This window comes from Sminthopsis crassicaudata, chromosome 4, assembly GCF_048593235.1.
Source record: "Sminthopsis crassicaudata isolate SCR6 chromosome 4, ASM4859323v1, whole genome shotgun sequence".
Classification (NCBI taxonomy): domain Eukaryota; kingdom Metazoa; phylum Chordata; class Mammalia; order Dasyuromorphia; family Dasyuridae; genus Sminthopsis; species Sminthopsis crassicaudata.
This window is the reverse complement of record NC_133620.1, coordinates 161,862,433-161,879,620: the sequence shown is the minus strand read 5'-3', so window position 1 is coordinate 161,879,620 and position 17,188 is coordinate 161,862,433. Positions and strand designations below refer to the sequence as shown.

The window sequence follows — 17,188 nt, the reverse complement described above, 5'->3', positions numbered from 1 at the left end:
TCTAACTCCTTCCCCTCCCCTAAAAAACTTTACTGGATGAATTATCTTTAAATCAGTCATGTGTTTTGTGAAATCCTTACTTTTCTCTGCTTTATATAATATGTACTGCTAATTTACTATACAATTTAAGGGAATTATTTTAACAAAGGCTGTAAATTGATATTCTATATAAAAAATGATTTTTTAAATGACAAAGCTTTAAACAAATATTGAAATACATACATTGAAATGATCCATTAGAACCAGTTAATTTGTATAACAAACACTTAAAGTTAATGATTTTGTTATCATTTAAATCTACTTACATTCGGAGATCCATAATTCTCAAAGTACTATCTTTGGCATGAATTAACAAACGTCTTCCATTTGGATGAACTTCTAAATGACTTATTGGAATCCCTTTAATATCATTTTCTCTAATTTCCTACAAGGACAGAAAATTTTTAAAGACTATGAAAAAATTTTCATTCAAATGTGATATAAAAAACTTTTTTTTAAATCAACATTTCTATCATATTTAGGAAGATTTTAAATGTCTTGCTAAAGCAAGAATTGTAGATAATATTTAAATGGCTTGCTAAAAATTATTTTTATCTATAACATGGAAATAACTTTTATAAGCATATTTACATTTAAAAAATTTTTAAAGTCCATAACCAACATTTGCTTTCACCTATGAGCTTGTCTTTCAAAATATATTAAAGTATCTAATTTCAGTTTCACAGGAAAGAAAAATGAAAATGCTGAATATATATGTTTTTAAAACTTATGCATTCACCAAAGGGTGGAGTCAACTTTTAAATATTATCCCAATCTCTAACTATTTCAAAATAGATTTCCCTCTCAATTTAGGGGACAGGAGTTATTGAAATATTCTTCAATCATTTAATTTAGTTGTAACTGAAGGGGTTGCCCTAGGCAACTAAAGAAGGTGCCCTACTAATAATGTCAGGGAAGCAGAAATACTGCAGGGTTACCTGTCTGAACTGGCACTGAATCAGAAGAGGCTACCAAAGGTCCACCAGGCAATTTTCTTGTCTGGATGACTGAGAAAAATGGAAAAGTTGTAAATGCATAATTACCAAGGCAAGAGAAACAGAGGGCACACAGTCCTTTACCAATCGGTTAAAGCTTTTATTGCCTTGTCTCTCTCAGTGGATCTTTTTCCTTTTTTCATTTCCTCTCTCAAGGGCCTCTTCTGATTTAGACAAGCAGAGGCAGGGAGACCCTAAATAGCATTTCTCTCCTAGGGTCAACAACAGATCATCTGCCCATGGCTGCTGAGCACCAAAAAGTATTGGGCCATGAATAAAAATAAACCAATACTAGTTATAAGCTAAGGGGAAAATATGGAAAATATATGCTCCCAAGAGTTGAAAAATGAATGTAATTTGAGAAAAACTCTTATGGAGATGAAGACAACACTTAACGCTGACATAAAGATGAAAAAAAGAAAAGAAAATTAATCTGCATCTCAAATTTCAGCTGAAGTCTAAATTTGACATTACTATTAGGAAACATATTGTTTTTACAAGCCATTACAAAAATCCTTTTAAAAATTTATTTTTATTTTCAAACTGAGCAGCTTTGGAGGGGAGAAAACTATTACTTTTCTTTAAATATATGTCCTGGACTAAAGAGCATAGCACACAACACAAAGACACATCTTCAAAGTTTCCTGTTCTGCATAAGCTGTCTGCAACTTAACTCCACACTCTGTTGACCAACAAAGTACATTAGAACAAATGTTAACTCCAAGTTTTAGTATATATTGTTAAATTCCAAAATGCATCAGAAACTGAAAAGAGTCACGAGAATTAACATTTTTTTTTTACTTTTTCCTTCTGAACATCTCAAAAGGAATATTATGGAATGCAATTATTCAAGGCAAATTGTCTTTGAGTTGCTATTAAAGATAAAGAAATCCATAAGGGCTTTCATAGCAAATAATAAAAGGTTCTTTATGTACTTAAATGATTAGAATGGGGGCAACTGGAATCTTGCCATTCCCTAGATATATAGGTAATTAGGCAGTTCTTTTTTTTTTTTTTTTTTTTTTTTTTTTTTTATTTTATTTTATAATTATAACATTTTTTGACAGTACATATGCATGGGTAATTTTTTACAACATTATCCCTTGCACTTACTTCTATTCAGATTTTTTCCCTTCCTCCCCCAACCTCCTCCCCCTGATGGCAAGCAGTCTTATATATGTTAAATATATTACAGTATAATTTAGATACAATATATGTGTGTAGAACCGAATTTTTTGTTGCACAGGAAGAATTGGATTCAGAAGGTAAAAATAACAGTTTACATTCATTTCCCAGTCCTTTTCTGGATGTAGCTGGTTCTGTCCATCATTAATCAATTGGAATTGGATTAGCTCTTCTCTATGTTGAAGAAATCCACTTCCATCAGCATACATCCTCGTACAGTATCATTGTTGAAGTGTATAATGATCTTCTGGTTCTGCTCGTTTCACTCAGCATCAGTTGATGTAAGTCTCTCCAAGCCTCTCTGTATTTCTCCTGTTGGTCATTTCTTATAGAACAGTAATATTCCATAACATTCATATACCATAGTTTACCCAACCATTCTCCAATTGATGGACATCCATTCATCTTCCAGCTTCTAGCCACTATGAAAAGGGCTGCCACAAACATTTTGGCACATACAGGACCCTTTCCCTTCTCTAGTAGTTCCTTGGGGTATAAGCCCAGTAGTAGTATGGCTGGGTCAAAGGGTATGCACATTTTGATAACTTTTTGGGCATAATTCCAGATTGCTCTCCAGAATGGTTGGATTCTTTCACAACTCCACCAACAATGCATCAGTGTCCCAGTTTTGCCACAGCCCCTCCAACATTCATCGTTATTTGTTCCTGTCATTTTAGCCAATCTGACAGGTGTGTAATGATACCTCAGAGTTGTCTTAATTTGCATTTCTCTGATCAATAGTGATTTGGAACACTCTTTCATATGAGTGGAAATAGTTTTAATTTCATCATCTGAAAATTGTCTGTTCATATCCTTTGACCATTTATCAATTGGAGAATGGCTTGATTTCTTATAAATTAAAGTCAATTCTCTGTATATTTTGGAGATGAGGCCTTTATCAGAACCTTTAACTGTAAAAATTTTTTCCCAATTTGTTACTTCCCTTCTAATCTTGTTTGCATTAGTTTTGTTTGTGCAGAAACTTTTTAATTTGGTGTAATCAAAATGTTCTATTTTGTGATCAATAATGGTCTCTAGTTCTCCCTTGGACACAAACTCCTTCCTCCTCCACAAGTCTGAGAGGTAAACCATCCCATGTTCCTCCAATTTATTTATGATTTCGTTCTTTATGCCTAAATCTTGGACCCATTTTGATCTAATCTTAGTATGTGGTGTTAAATGTGGGTCCATGCCTAGTTTCTGCCATACTAATTTCCAGTTTTCCCAGCAGTTTTTGTTAAATAATGAATTCTTATCCCAAAATTTGGGATCTTTGGGTTTGTCAAAGATTAGATTGCTATTTTTATTCACTATCTTGTCCTGTGAGCCTAACCTATGCCACTGATCAACTAGTCTATTTCTTAGCCAATACCAAATGGTTTTGGTGACTGTTGCTTTATAATTATAGCTTTAAATCAGGTACACTTAGACCACCTTCCTCTGACTTTTTTTTCATTAGTTCCCTTGCAATTCTCGACCTTTTATTCTTCCATATGAATTTTGTTGTTATTTTTTCTAGGTCATTAAAATAGTTTCTTGGGAGTCTGATTGGTATAGCACTAAATAAATAGATTAGTTTGGGGAGTATTGTCATCTTTATTATATTCGCTCGGCCTATCCAAGAACATTGAATGTCTTTCCAATTATTTAAATCTGACTTTATTTTTGTGGCAAGTGTTTTGTAATTTTGCTCATATAATTCCTGACTCTCCTTTGGTAGATATATTCCCAAATATTTGATACTATCGACTGTTATTTTGAATGGAATTTCTCTTTGTATCTCTTGCTGTTGGATTGTGTTGGTAATGTATAAAAATCCTGAGGATTTATGTGGATTTATTTTGTATCCTGCGACTTTGCTAAAATTCTGAATTATTTCTAATAGCTTTTTAGCAGAGTCTTTGGGGTTCTCTAAGTATACCATCATGTCATCTGCGAAAAGTGACAATTTGATTTCTTCATTTCCTACTCTAATTCCTTGGATCTCTTTCTCGGCTCTTATTGCCAAGGCTAGAGTTTCTAGTACTATATTGAATAGTAATGGTGATAGTGGGCAACCTTGTTTCACTCCTGATCTTACAGGGAAAGGTTCTAGTTTATCACCATTACATATGATGTTTACTGAAGGTTTTAAATATATGCTCCTTATTATTTTAAGGAATAGTCCATTTATTCCTATACTCTCAAGCGTTTTTAGTAGGAATGGATGTTGGATTTTATCAAATGCCTTTTCAGGCAGTTCTTTTTTAAATGTGTGTAATTAGGTTCAGTGTGAAACCTAACACACCACTCATTAATCTGACAGACCAGAATGGTTTCAAAAAGAATACATGAAATTGTTTTTAGGACAGGTTTTGGAAACTCAGGAGGATGAATTAAAGCTCACAAAAACTCTTTTCCCCAACTTAAGACAGTCTTTCATTTAGATATCATCTATAAACTATATGAAAATTCTAAGAATGATGGCATCTTTATGTAAAACAAAATTCTCTAAGAGATAAACAATATTAAGAATTAGTATGGCACAGTACAAACAACTCTGACTCTGAAGTCAGTCCATATTTCTTAGAATTTGTATGACCCTTTATTTTTAGGGTACTTTGTCTCTGTAGGCCTCAATTTCCTCAGCTGAAAAATGAGGAAGTTAGGCTAGAGGGCCTCCTGGCCAAATCTAAATTTAGGTCTTAATCATATCAAACATATCAATTTAAGTCATATTCACTTAAAACTCAATTTTATAGAATCATGTTATTTCCTCTTAAACGATAAAACCATCAATACACAATTACACACACAAAAAACCCGTTTTTAAAAAAAATTAAAAGAAGATATAATGGACAAAAATCTATATTGATTTGTTCTCATATATAGTCACTTTTTTTTTTACTTTAAAGTTAAATACAAAGTGAAAAAAAAAGGAAAAAAAAACATTGCCATGTACAGAGCAGAACATAAGAAAGGATTCAATACGAAGAAATACATTTTCATTTCAAGAAAACCTATATAATAGTTACTACACATTGTTTTCAAAGCTGTCCAGCTTCTCTTAGCTTTCTTCCTTGTTGGTTTTCTTTTGTTCTCTGCTGTGTACCTGTTATTTTATTTTTTCCCTCCTTCCCCTCCCTACCCCAATATAGGTATATACATATACTTAGACATCTACACACAAATATACATATATACACTCATTCACATATTTGTAAGACTACTATGCTTATTTCCACCTCTCATCTGTTTCTCTGAAGAAGGATGACATCTTCCTTTATATATCCAAAGTCTTTCCATGTTTTTCTAAATCAATCAGTTCATTATTTCCTACACGACAGTAATATTCTAATCTATCTGAAAGATCATCTATGAAAATTGTTTTTATTAAAACAATTTTTGCATTCCTTTTTTTCTTAGCTACATAAATGTTATGTATACAAATTTTAATTTTAAATGTTAAATGTTAATTTAAAATAATTCAAATTAAATTTTAATTAAAAATAATTTAAATTAAATTTTAATTAAAAATCTCAATTTAAAATAATTTAAATTAAAAATCTCAATTTAAAGTAATTTAAATTGAAATTTTAAAAATTTAATTTAAAATCATCAAAATTATCCTCTTTATACTTCAACAATTTCTTCCTTTATAACATAGTTTAAGGATTAATACTGCTGAATCTACTTCCTTTACATAGTTTTTTTTTTTCCTGGTTTCTTTAAAGCTCCTGATCTTTTGCTCTTCCAAATGAAATTTGTTATTATTTTTCTAACTCAGTAAAATAATTTTAGTAATTTAACTGGGATGACATTAAATAAATAGGTTAGGTAAAATTGCCATTTAAAATTATATTGGTTTTATTTACCCAGGAACAATAAAAAATTACTTTCAATTATTTAGATCAACTCTTACCTATATAAAGTATTTTATATTTATGTTCATATAGTTCCTGGGTATAATTTAGAAGGTACACACTCAGGTATTTTACATTGTCTAGGTATTTTAAATGGTCTAAAACAATATTGAATAATATTGCTGATATACAATGTAGCTTTTCTTTTTCATTTTTGGTTAAATCTATTTTAGCTTTAATTTTGTGTAAGATCATGATTAATAAATACCCTGTTTTTTTACATAACAAATTCTACTTCTAGCTTTTATTTTATTTTTTTGTGTGTCTATCATTTTTATATTTCTTGAAAGCAAGATATTGTAGAATCCAGTTTTAATTTGCTATTCATGTCTATTTTATGGGTATATTCGTTCCATTCACATTCTAAGTGACAAACATTTGTATAGTTTCTTATGTTTTCCTCATTATCCTTCTTACTCTCTTTAATCTATCACATTTTAACACGAAATTAATCATAACAATAAAATGATAGATCTAATTATAGCTACATAATTAATAATAACTACATACAGAACTGCTGACAAACCACTGACAATGTAAATTGAACCTTTACAGGGTCAAGATAAAAAGGGAGAAGCAAGAAATTCAGCATTCTATAATTTTAAAAGTGAAAAAATTATAAACTGGAGTTCAAAATTCATGTAAATATTTTCTCTCTATATAAGACCTAAAAGACTAATATCTAGAACATCTTCGGTGAATCATCGTTCATATTTATCAGTCACTTGTAAAATATTAGGAAGCTATTCAAGGGAATTTAATTTCCCAATATGATAGGCATATGGCATTGTTAACTTGAAAATAGAAAATTGTATAACATTGTTTATAATTTTACCTCCTTAATGAAATTAAAATTTAAAATGTTACTTTATAACCTTATTTATGTTCCAAAGTCGAACTGGATGTTGTTCATTTTCTCTGACCAAGGTATTCCAAACAATAATCAATCCTGAACTGTCTCCCGAGTACATATGAAGTCCTGTGGAGAAAAAAAAATATATAGATATATATACACACACACACACACACACACACACACACACACACATACACACACACACACACACATATATATATATTTACAAATACCAAATAATTAACAAAAATTCATTTTTATTCATTAACTAGTCAGTAATACATAGATGATCCTCCTAGGCTTTATGAAAAACACCAAATGTAGATAAGGCACATTTATGGTCTTTACAAAGCTTACAATCTAGTAAGGGGATAACAAACATGGACAGTAATAGTATACAACATTATATTAAAAGTCTTATTATAGAATGGTAAAGCCAAAGTCTATGTAACATCTCAGTAAAGTGAATCAGGGAAGGCTTAGTAGAAGAGGTGGCATTTGAAATGGAAGCACAGTATCTCAAGTTAGAAGGAGACAGAGTCATCATCTAGTCCAACCTCTTTTCCCACAGGGGAAACAATACCCCAAAATGGTCACATCAAGTTTCCATTTGAAATACTATGAAAACTCATTACTCCACAATACATCCTATTTTATTTGTGGAAAGCTAAAGTTGTTAGAAAGTTTTTACTCAATAAACTAGTAAAAATTTATTAAGCACCTACTATGTACCAAGCACTGAGCACATAAAGCCGAATTTTGACTCTTTGTTTCTTCCAACCATTGCTATTTCTTCTCTTGTCTAGGACTAAACAGAACAAATATAATCTTCTTTCTTCCTTTATTGTACACTTAATAATTAACCCAAGCATTTCAGTGTGCAATAAGAGACTTCTTATAGCAAACTAAGCTTATGTTCAATTTGTTTTTTAAAGAATTATTCTCTCTCCAAATATCTATAACAGAATAGTACTAAAGCTGTTGTATTTATTTGTTTTCAGTTCTTTTAAATAAATTATTTTTATTCATGCTTTTCTTATTTATCATTACCTTCCAGCTTGTCATCCTCTCCTAGCTGTCATATAATACTTCATCCCCTGTCCACCACATTTCTGTCAACTCATAATTCTTTTAAAATCAGCATTGCTTGTAGTTTCAATCAAAAATTTCAAGGGCTCCCAAATTGCTTTGTTTCATATTAGTGTTGCTTTCATCATATAAATTGGTCCTGCTCATTTTACTCTGCATTGATTTGTACAAGTTTTCCCACCTTTCTCCTAATCTGTCTAATCTGCCATATTTATCATTTTAAAAATATTCCATTCCATTCATATGCCACAATTTCCTCAGCTACTCCCCATCTGATGGTGGTTATCATGGTTGTCATTTCAGTCATGTTCGACTGAATACCAAAACTCAATAGCTTTTATAAAATAACAAACAATAAATAGCATAAAATAACTTGCAACAAATTTGCCTCTTACAAATATATGTCTCAAAATATTACTAAGAATTTAATAAATATATTATACTGGAACCACATTAACAGTGAAAAAAAAACTATTGCCCAAGATAGCCCAAGAGTAATAATAATTCATAAAATATTGAGCAACTTCTAAAAATAGATGCAATTACATACAATGCTTAATATTCAAGTTTGGTAGACTGAAAAGCTTCTAGAATGAATCAAAAGCACAAGGGACCAGGATGAGGATTATATCATCCTCATTTACCTGCCTGCTATTGGAGTTGTTTCAAAAATGTTTTCAGTGAAACTAGAAGATATGAAATTAAATTTCTCATATGAATAAATTTCTCATATTTGAAATTGAATTTATCATTCAATTGCAAAAAGGAGCTATTTTGTCCATTTCTGCAACCATCCACAGAATGTAAACTATCAAATAAGAACAGCAGGATAACAACTTGTGACAGGACTATTTCTAGTTTAATCAAAAAGATGACAAGAAGAATAATAAATGATAATAACTGACATTTACACAATACTTTAACATTTGCAAAGGGCTTTATATCAATTACCTCATTGATTCACACAACAACCTGTTAAGTAAGTATAAAAAAGTATAACGAGAAATTGAGATTTATAAGAAATTACAATAAGGAAAAGAGAAAAATATTCATTTTGTGTGGCTATACTTTGTAATACAGAGCAAAACTTATTAAAACTGTAAATAGCAACCCTACATGGGGTCACATAAACTGAACATGGGGGTCATGAAAAATTTGGCAACAGTAAAAGGTATCAAATATTCCTCCATGATTTAATTATTTATGTAAAAATTAAGCACATCCATCTCATTGTTAAGCAAATTTGCTTTCATTTTTAAAAATGTTAAAATTATATGTATACCAAATAATTGTTTTTAAATAAATGTATTATTTATTGTCAGTAACTGTTTAACTTGTATGCCTATTTTATATACTTTTATACCCAGCGTCCCATAAAAATCTCTCAGGTGAAAAAAAAATTTAAAAAGCTCTGATAGAAAGGACAATCTATAGTTTGTATTCTACATACCTTCAGTGTCAAAACAGAGAGAGTTAATAAAACTTTTGTGGCCATCAAATTCTTGTAATAACTGACCATGAACTTCTTTCACTTTTCCATTCCACACTCTTATCACAGAATCATAGCATCCTGTAACTACCAAGTATCCTGCAATTGGATGGAATTTGGCTGTATAGACAAATGATGGATGAGGGAAAACCTTCACAGCAGATCTACTTTGGCTTTCAATTTTCCACATTCTAAAAGAAAAAATCAGATTTTATTTTACATACACACACACACACACACACACACACACATTAATTCCTTAAGGTTCAAATGTAAATACAAAAAGTTTTTTCTCTTTACTCACAGAATCCCAAAATATACATGAATTCAAAATAATTAACAGAAAATAGAGACTAAACCTGGCATTAATTCTATAGTTAAATCTGGTGAACATCAAATTATGACTTTTAATATCATTGACTTCTTAAGAATTACAACTAGTTCATTATCCAAATGCACCTTCTAAGTGTTTTTCTAGCTTGTTTGCTTATGAACAGAGGTTAGAGATGTAGCTCAGTGAATTAATAAGAACTTGTAAAGAGCTAGACAAGCAGCAGAATGGTAGAGTAAATAGAAACATAGTTTTAGAACTAGGAAGACATGGGCATAGGCCCCGCCTGTGCCACATATTGGCTATGTGACTTTGGACAAGTCACTTAAACTAAGTACCCTGGCCAAATCTAAGACTATAAATGATGAATAGTAAGGGATTAGTAGATAGTTTTCCTAAGCAAGAATTTGTTATAAACTGACAACTTTGAAATTCACTTATCCTTCTCAAAATAGAAATGATAAACATTATATTATATGAAACTAAACCCTGTATTGTATTCTTAACATAAAGCAAAGAGTTTATAGAGGTAGTGTGTTAAGAGAGGAAATCTTCTGGGGCTCAGGTAATCAGGCTCATGGCCTTAGTTCTTTCCTGAATTATACTGACCTGACCGTACTATCAGAGGATGCAGTAAGGAGATGCTGATCATCTTTTGACCAGCAAAGATCATAAACAATATTGAGGTGACCACAAAATTCTCTCAAGTGATGTCCTGAAGGGATTTCATATACTAAAGAAAAAGATTAAAAAATTAGTGAATAGGCTATTCACAGAGTATTGTATAACATTGTATAATGCACATTAAAGGATCATGGTATATTGAAAAGAACCTTGAATGAGAACTTTGAAGACTATACTATGGGCACCATCTCCACTACTTTCATAATATTATGAGCTCCAGGGCTCAGTTTCCTTACCTTTAAAATGGTGACAACAATTTTATAATAACCTGTCTTGCCAAGGTCTAAGGATAAAATGGAACAACTTCTGCAAAAATACTTACTCGGCCGCATAGCAAAGAGATCCTATTGCAAATAACCAAATAAAAAGAGAGTGTGGGTATTTGCAATGGGATCTCTCTAACATGGAATCTATTAAGTGTTTTTGCATAAATTGTTCTGTTTAGATCTTTAGGTCATTAGAAAATTGTCCTCACCATGGGATAGATAAGGAAACTGAGGATCAGGAAGGAGGAGAAGCAAAGAAAAATCAGGTTGTGGTCCAGGGAGTATGAATCTTAGAATATAGTACTATAGAGTGGTTTGATATAAAGAGCTGAAACTCTGAGTTGATGCACTGCGATCAGACAACTGAGCACTTAAGGCTACTTACCCACTGGACAATACTCTATTAGCTTATGTTTGGAAAATGGCCCTTCCCACTATTCTGTGTTAGCTTGATCTTTTGGTGTATACAGAGAATTGTAGAAGGGATTAGGGGATGGAGTAAAACAAGTCAAGAGTGTCACTTTGGCAGTAGAGGAGGAGAAGGAAGGTCGTGGAGATACTGTGTCCATTCCCTTCACTTCTACCCCTAAAGACCAAGAATAAAGACCAAGGACTTTTGCTTATCCTGACTCCAGCTGATTCTAAAGTATCCAGGGTGCTAACTCGGTCTTCACAGTTTCTGCTGTGGATACAATTTTTTGGTGTACTATAGTATCAAACTTGTTATTTCAGCCTATTGGGGAATTTTTTGTCTCTCAATGCTTCTCCTCTAATTTTATAATAATAGCTATAATGATAAAATAAAATTCTGCATTACAATATAATTTTCTGGAATGTAGTTATATAAAGTAAAAGATACTTGTACATTGCAATGTTTAAAGTAATTTATATAATTCTAATTTTAGTTCTCATATTTGTTCCTTTGTATATATCTGACCCTGCTTCTTTTTTCTGTTATATAATCCTTATCTTAATAATAATAGCTAAAATTTATATAGGGCTTTACATATATCTCACTTAATCTTCACAATAATTCTGGGGAGTGCTATTATCTGCATTTTACATATGAAGAAACTGGAGCAGAATTAAAGTGTTTCACTTAAGTGTTACAACTAGTAAGAGTATGAGGCTGGTTATGAGCTTGGGCTTTCTGACTGCAGATCAGAATGCACTGGCCACTCAGCTGCTTCAAAACAGCCATTTGGGGGTATGATGCTTCAAGTTACTGAGCTCTTAGAATAGGTACAATGGTTAAGAACTTTGCATTTCAATTTTTAATGCAGAAAGTTTCATTTGGAATTTTCAGGTCTCACAGCTTTGCTTAAGGCTTTCTTTGTTAAGCTTGGAAGTTACAGTAATTTCCCATTATCCACCGATCTTATTACTACATTTTAACATTATACAATCAATCAACAAACATTTATCAAGTGCTTATTAATTCTAGTCAGAGTGCAAAACACTAAGGATACAAAGACAAAAGGAAAGCAATCCCGAGTCCTCAAGGAGTTTATATTCTAATGGGGGAGATAACACATACATACATATATATATATATATATATATATATATATATATATATATATATATATATATATATATATATATATATATATATATATATATATATATATATATATATATATACATCATATATATGTATATATACATATATATATATATATATGTATATATATATATATACATATATATGTATATATACATATATACATATATACATATATATATATTTATAGATCATATGCAAAATAAATACAATGTAGTTTTGTGTCCTCATAGATGGGAGGAAGAGGTACAGGAAAAGTTTCATAAACAGGATGATGCTAGAGTTAAGTCTAAAAGGCATTAGGAACTCCCAGAGGTAAGGGAATTCACTCCAGGCAAGCAATATAAAACAGAGAAGATAGAGCTTGATGTTTAAGGAATCATGAAATGGACCAGTATGGCTAGAATGCAGAGGAAGTCAGTAAGTCAAAAAATATTCAAGTACTTACTAAGTGCCAGGCACTGTATTAAGCAAATTTTTGATACCAAAAAAAAAAAAAAAAAAAAAAAAAAAAAGGGCAAACGACAATCCTGATCACCAAGAAGTTCACCATCTCATGAAGAGACACAAATAGACAAATATGTACAAATGGCAAATATACAGGATAATTAGGAAATAATAGAGAGGAAGAGGGCACTAGAACTGAAAGGCTGGGAAAGATTTCTTGATGAAGATGAGATTTTAGTTGGGAATTGAAGGAAATCAGAAGAGCCGTTAGTGGAGATAAGGAAGAAGAACATTCTAGGCATGGGGGACAAACAGAGAAAATGACCAGAATCTGAAGACAGGGTGTCATGGAAAAACCAGGAAGCCAGTGTTACTAGATCAAAGAGTATGTGTTGGAGACTAATGTATAAGAATACTAGAAAGGTAAAAGAGGGCTTGGTTATGAAGGGCTCTGAACACCAAATGAACAGTTTACAGATTCGATCCTGGAAGTGGCAGGGAGCCATTAGGAGTGAAGAAGGAAATCATTTTGGTGACTGATGGAGATAAATTGGAGTGGAGAGTGGTTTGAGGTGAGACCCATCAGCAGGCTACTGAAATAATCCAGGCATGATGTGATGAGGATATGCCCCAAAGTGATGGCAGTGTCAAAGGGGTATTTGAGAGATATAAAGGTAAAATACGCAGGCTTTGGCGATATCTCACATATCAGGGTGACTCCTAAGTTGTGAACCTGAGGAATATGGAGGATGTTCTTGCCCACTACAGTAATAGGAAATGTAGACTTGGAGAATGATGCAGGGAAAGATGTCTACTATATATCCAGTCTGAGATGTATGAAAGGCACTTGAAGATGGAAGACTGGAGAGCAGCAGGTCTTTGGATAGTACCGGTAGATTTGAATCATCAGCAAAGATAATTTTAAAAATAGGAACTGATGAGATCACCAAGTGAAGTAAGTAGAGAAGAAAAAGGGAAGCAGTCCTAGAATAGAACCCTGAGGGAAAACTGTGCTTAGAGGGCATGATCTAGAAATATTTCACTTAAATTTCATGTTCCAGTAAATTTAAAATATTCTCAAAATATTGATCTTTAATATTGTGTTAAAATATTATTAAACATATATACTAAAATATAAATCTTTAGGTTGATTAGAAATTGACAGGATTAGAAATTGATCAAGCTAAAATAGTGGAACATTATTCTAAAATATATCCCCAAAATGAAAAATTTCAGTTTCATCTCTGCTATATTACCTGAAAAGTTTATAAACATTCACTCTCATCTAATGGTTCATATACTGAAACAATGCTACTTTAAATAATTTAAGCCACATAGTTGAATTACAACTGGATGAGCTATTTGCTTATTTCATGCTAATGTGTATTTTCCCTATCTGACCTCTTCTCTCTACTCCCACAGCTGCCACCTTAATTCAGACTCTCATCCTTTCTCTAAGCCTACTGCAACAACTGGTCTTATAGTCTAAAGACTTTCCCCTATTCAATCTATCCACAAAGAGCCAAAGTAATACTCCTTTAGTGCACAACTGATCATATGACTCCCCTATTCAATTTCCTTCAGTGGCTTCCTATTGTTTCTCTGATTAGCTTGTCCTATATAATTTGGCTTCAACCTATTCTTCTATTGGATGCCCTGAAACAGACTTTCCCTTCTACATTCTGTAATTCAGTGAAACTGGTTTTCCAGCTTTTTATATATGATACTCCATATCTTCTCTCTCTGGGGTTGGATTTATAAAGTCCCTCCTTTAATGTACTGCTCAAGAACCTTCCTCTGCATGAAGTCAACCTAATCCCTAGTTCCCTCTCTCCTAAACTACTTTGTCATGAATTACTTATGTATATATGCATATACTTATGTATATGTATATATGTATACTTATTCATTTCACATTTGTGTAGTATATATTGAATTATATATGTTCTGCCCCATCAAAATGAAAGTCCCTTGGGAAGAGGGATTGTCTTAATTTTTATACATGTATCCCAAATACTTGGCATATAACTGATAAATAAACATTTGTTAATGGATTCATTAAACAAGTCACTATCATGAGTGTTTTGAAAAGTAGAATATTCCAGCAACAGGCAGTTTTTACTGCTGTAATATGTCTTCTAACCAAAATTATTATTTTAAACTTCTCAAGTGGTATATGTTACATGTCTAATGCTATTATATTTTAGGCATTTGATTTTTTTAAATTTCAAAATAATTTCAAATGCTTCTTTTTAGTACCCTCCTAAAGACCATAAAAATTCAGATGAAACATACAGGTTTACAACTTACAAATAACGGGATAACCATCATGGCCTGCACATGCTGCTGCTAACATTCTTCCATTCTGGGAGAAATTTATACAGAAACATCCTCGGTCTCCTGTATGCAGTGAAAACAGGTGCTTGTTTGGGATACGGCAAACCTATTGAATACAATTTCCCACACAAAATTAGGTAAATAAAACACCTATGATGGTTAAATGATAATTTTATTTACTATTGAATTATTTTAGTAATATTTTATTTTTCCCCAATTACATGTAAAAAGAATTTTTGACATTTATTGTTTTATTTTTTTTAAGTTTTGAGTTTCAAATTTTATAGCTTCCTTTTTCCCTCTTTCCTCCCTGAAATGGTAAGCAATCTAATATAGATTATACAAGTGCAATCACCTAAAACATTTACTTATTATTTTGAGTAGGACTTGAACAAACAAAAGTGAAAAACTATATGCTTCAGTTCATATATAGACAGACAGTTTGTATCAATTCTTTCTCTGAAGGTATATGGAATTTTCCTCATAAGTCATTTGAAATGTCTTAGATCACTGTATTATTGAGAACAGAAAAGTCCTTCACAATTCTTTATATAACATGGTTCTGTTCACTTTACTTTGTATATCAATTCATGTAAGTCTTTCCAGATTTTTCAGAAATCATCCAATTTGTCATTTCTTTTAGCACAATAATATTCCATTAGCTTGTTCAGCCATTCCCTAATTTATGGGCATTCCCTCTATTTCCAATTCTTAGTCACCACAAAAAAGAGTTGCCATAAATATTTTTATTACTGAATTCTTTAAGTGCCTCATTATTGGGCTACATAAATTTTAAAAGAATAGGAGGAAGGCAGGAAGAAAAAATACTTTTTTAAAAGTTTGTTTTCTAGATTTCTTTTTCACATCTATATGTAAGGGAAAAAAGAATTAATGTCTTTTCAAGTTCACTTTCCCTTCAGAGAGATTCACTTGACAATTAACTGTTCAGGAAACTATACAGATCAAAAAAGATCATGATTTCTATGTGAAAACAGAAATATATTAAAATGCAGAATTTATCATTTTAACATTTCCAGTAAACTAAAGAACATTTTCAGTAATCTATAAGGGAAAAGAAAATGCAAATATATAACATAATAAAGTTTAGGAACACAATATTTTTTGTCTTATATCCCTTATCTCATTTTATTTCCTAATTTCTACATCACTTCAAAATTTTAATCCAAGAGATAATTTCATTAATAAATTTAATACTTTCCTTTTTAAAATTCAACATTTTGGGAGGGCAGACTGATAAAATTTTACTGAGTTAAAAAGAAATCTTTGCAACATGATCAAAAAGCTATATTTCCAGTATTTAGAAAGCTATTGTTAAAATTTCCTTGTAATTTTATAAACCTATAAAATAATTTATCAACAAAAAATCTACAGCAAATAAAACAAATCATTTCACTGATCATATAAAACACCTGTCATGAGTATGTTACAGAAACTAATGTTGAGGCCTATTGAAATCTAATATTATGTCTCTGACAAGGAACAAAGAGCTGTTAGTTTGGAAATAGATTTCCTTGGAAATTTCCTTAAAAGTTAGGAGTCTATCCTAAACATTCCCAAAATCCCTTCAATAACCATGGATCCAAATTGAAGTTCAACAAAAATTTATCAAGGACGTTTTGCACATGAGACATCACAAAGTCATTAATGATTACACTGAAGATGGCTAAATCTAATTTCTATTTTCAGCCTACATAATCATATAATTAAAAAAATTCCAAGTACTGCACCATACTTTTATTTGTATTCAAAATTTCAACCATTCAACTAAAGTTTCCTTGTACTAACCCAGTGGTACTCAAACTTTTAAATAGGGGGCCAGTTCACTGTCCCTCAGACTGTTGGAGGCTGGACTACAGTAAAAATAAAAACTCACACTCTGTCTCTGCCCCTCAGCCCATTTGCCATAACCCAGCGAGCTACATAAAGGTCCTCAGCGGGCGCATCTGGCCTGCGAGCTATAGTTTGAGAACCCCCGAAATAACC

General features: G+C 31.6%; 1 protein-coding gene across 1 annotated transcript in view; it reads right to left on the bottom strand.

The window, feature by feature from the left end:
- Nucleotides 1-17,188, bottom strand: part of AHI1 (Abelson helper integration site 1) — a 227,732-nt gene that overhangs the window by 153,568 nt on the left and 56,976 nt on the right. Inside the window, 5 exon segments of the mRNA XM_074309767.1 lie at nucleotides 306-424; nucleotides 6,997-7,100; nucleotides 9,517-9,746; nucleotides 10,496-10,619; nucleotides 15,158-15,290. Of these exon segments, the coding sequence (XP_074165868.1) occupies nucleotides 306-424; nucleotides 6,997-7,100; nucleotides 9,517-9,746; nucleotides 10,496-10,619; nucleotides 15,158-15,290 (710 nt within the window).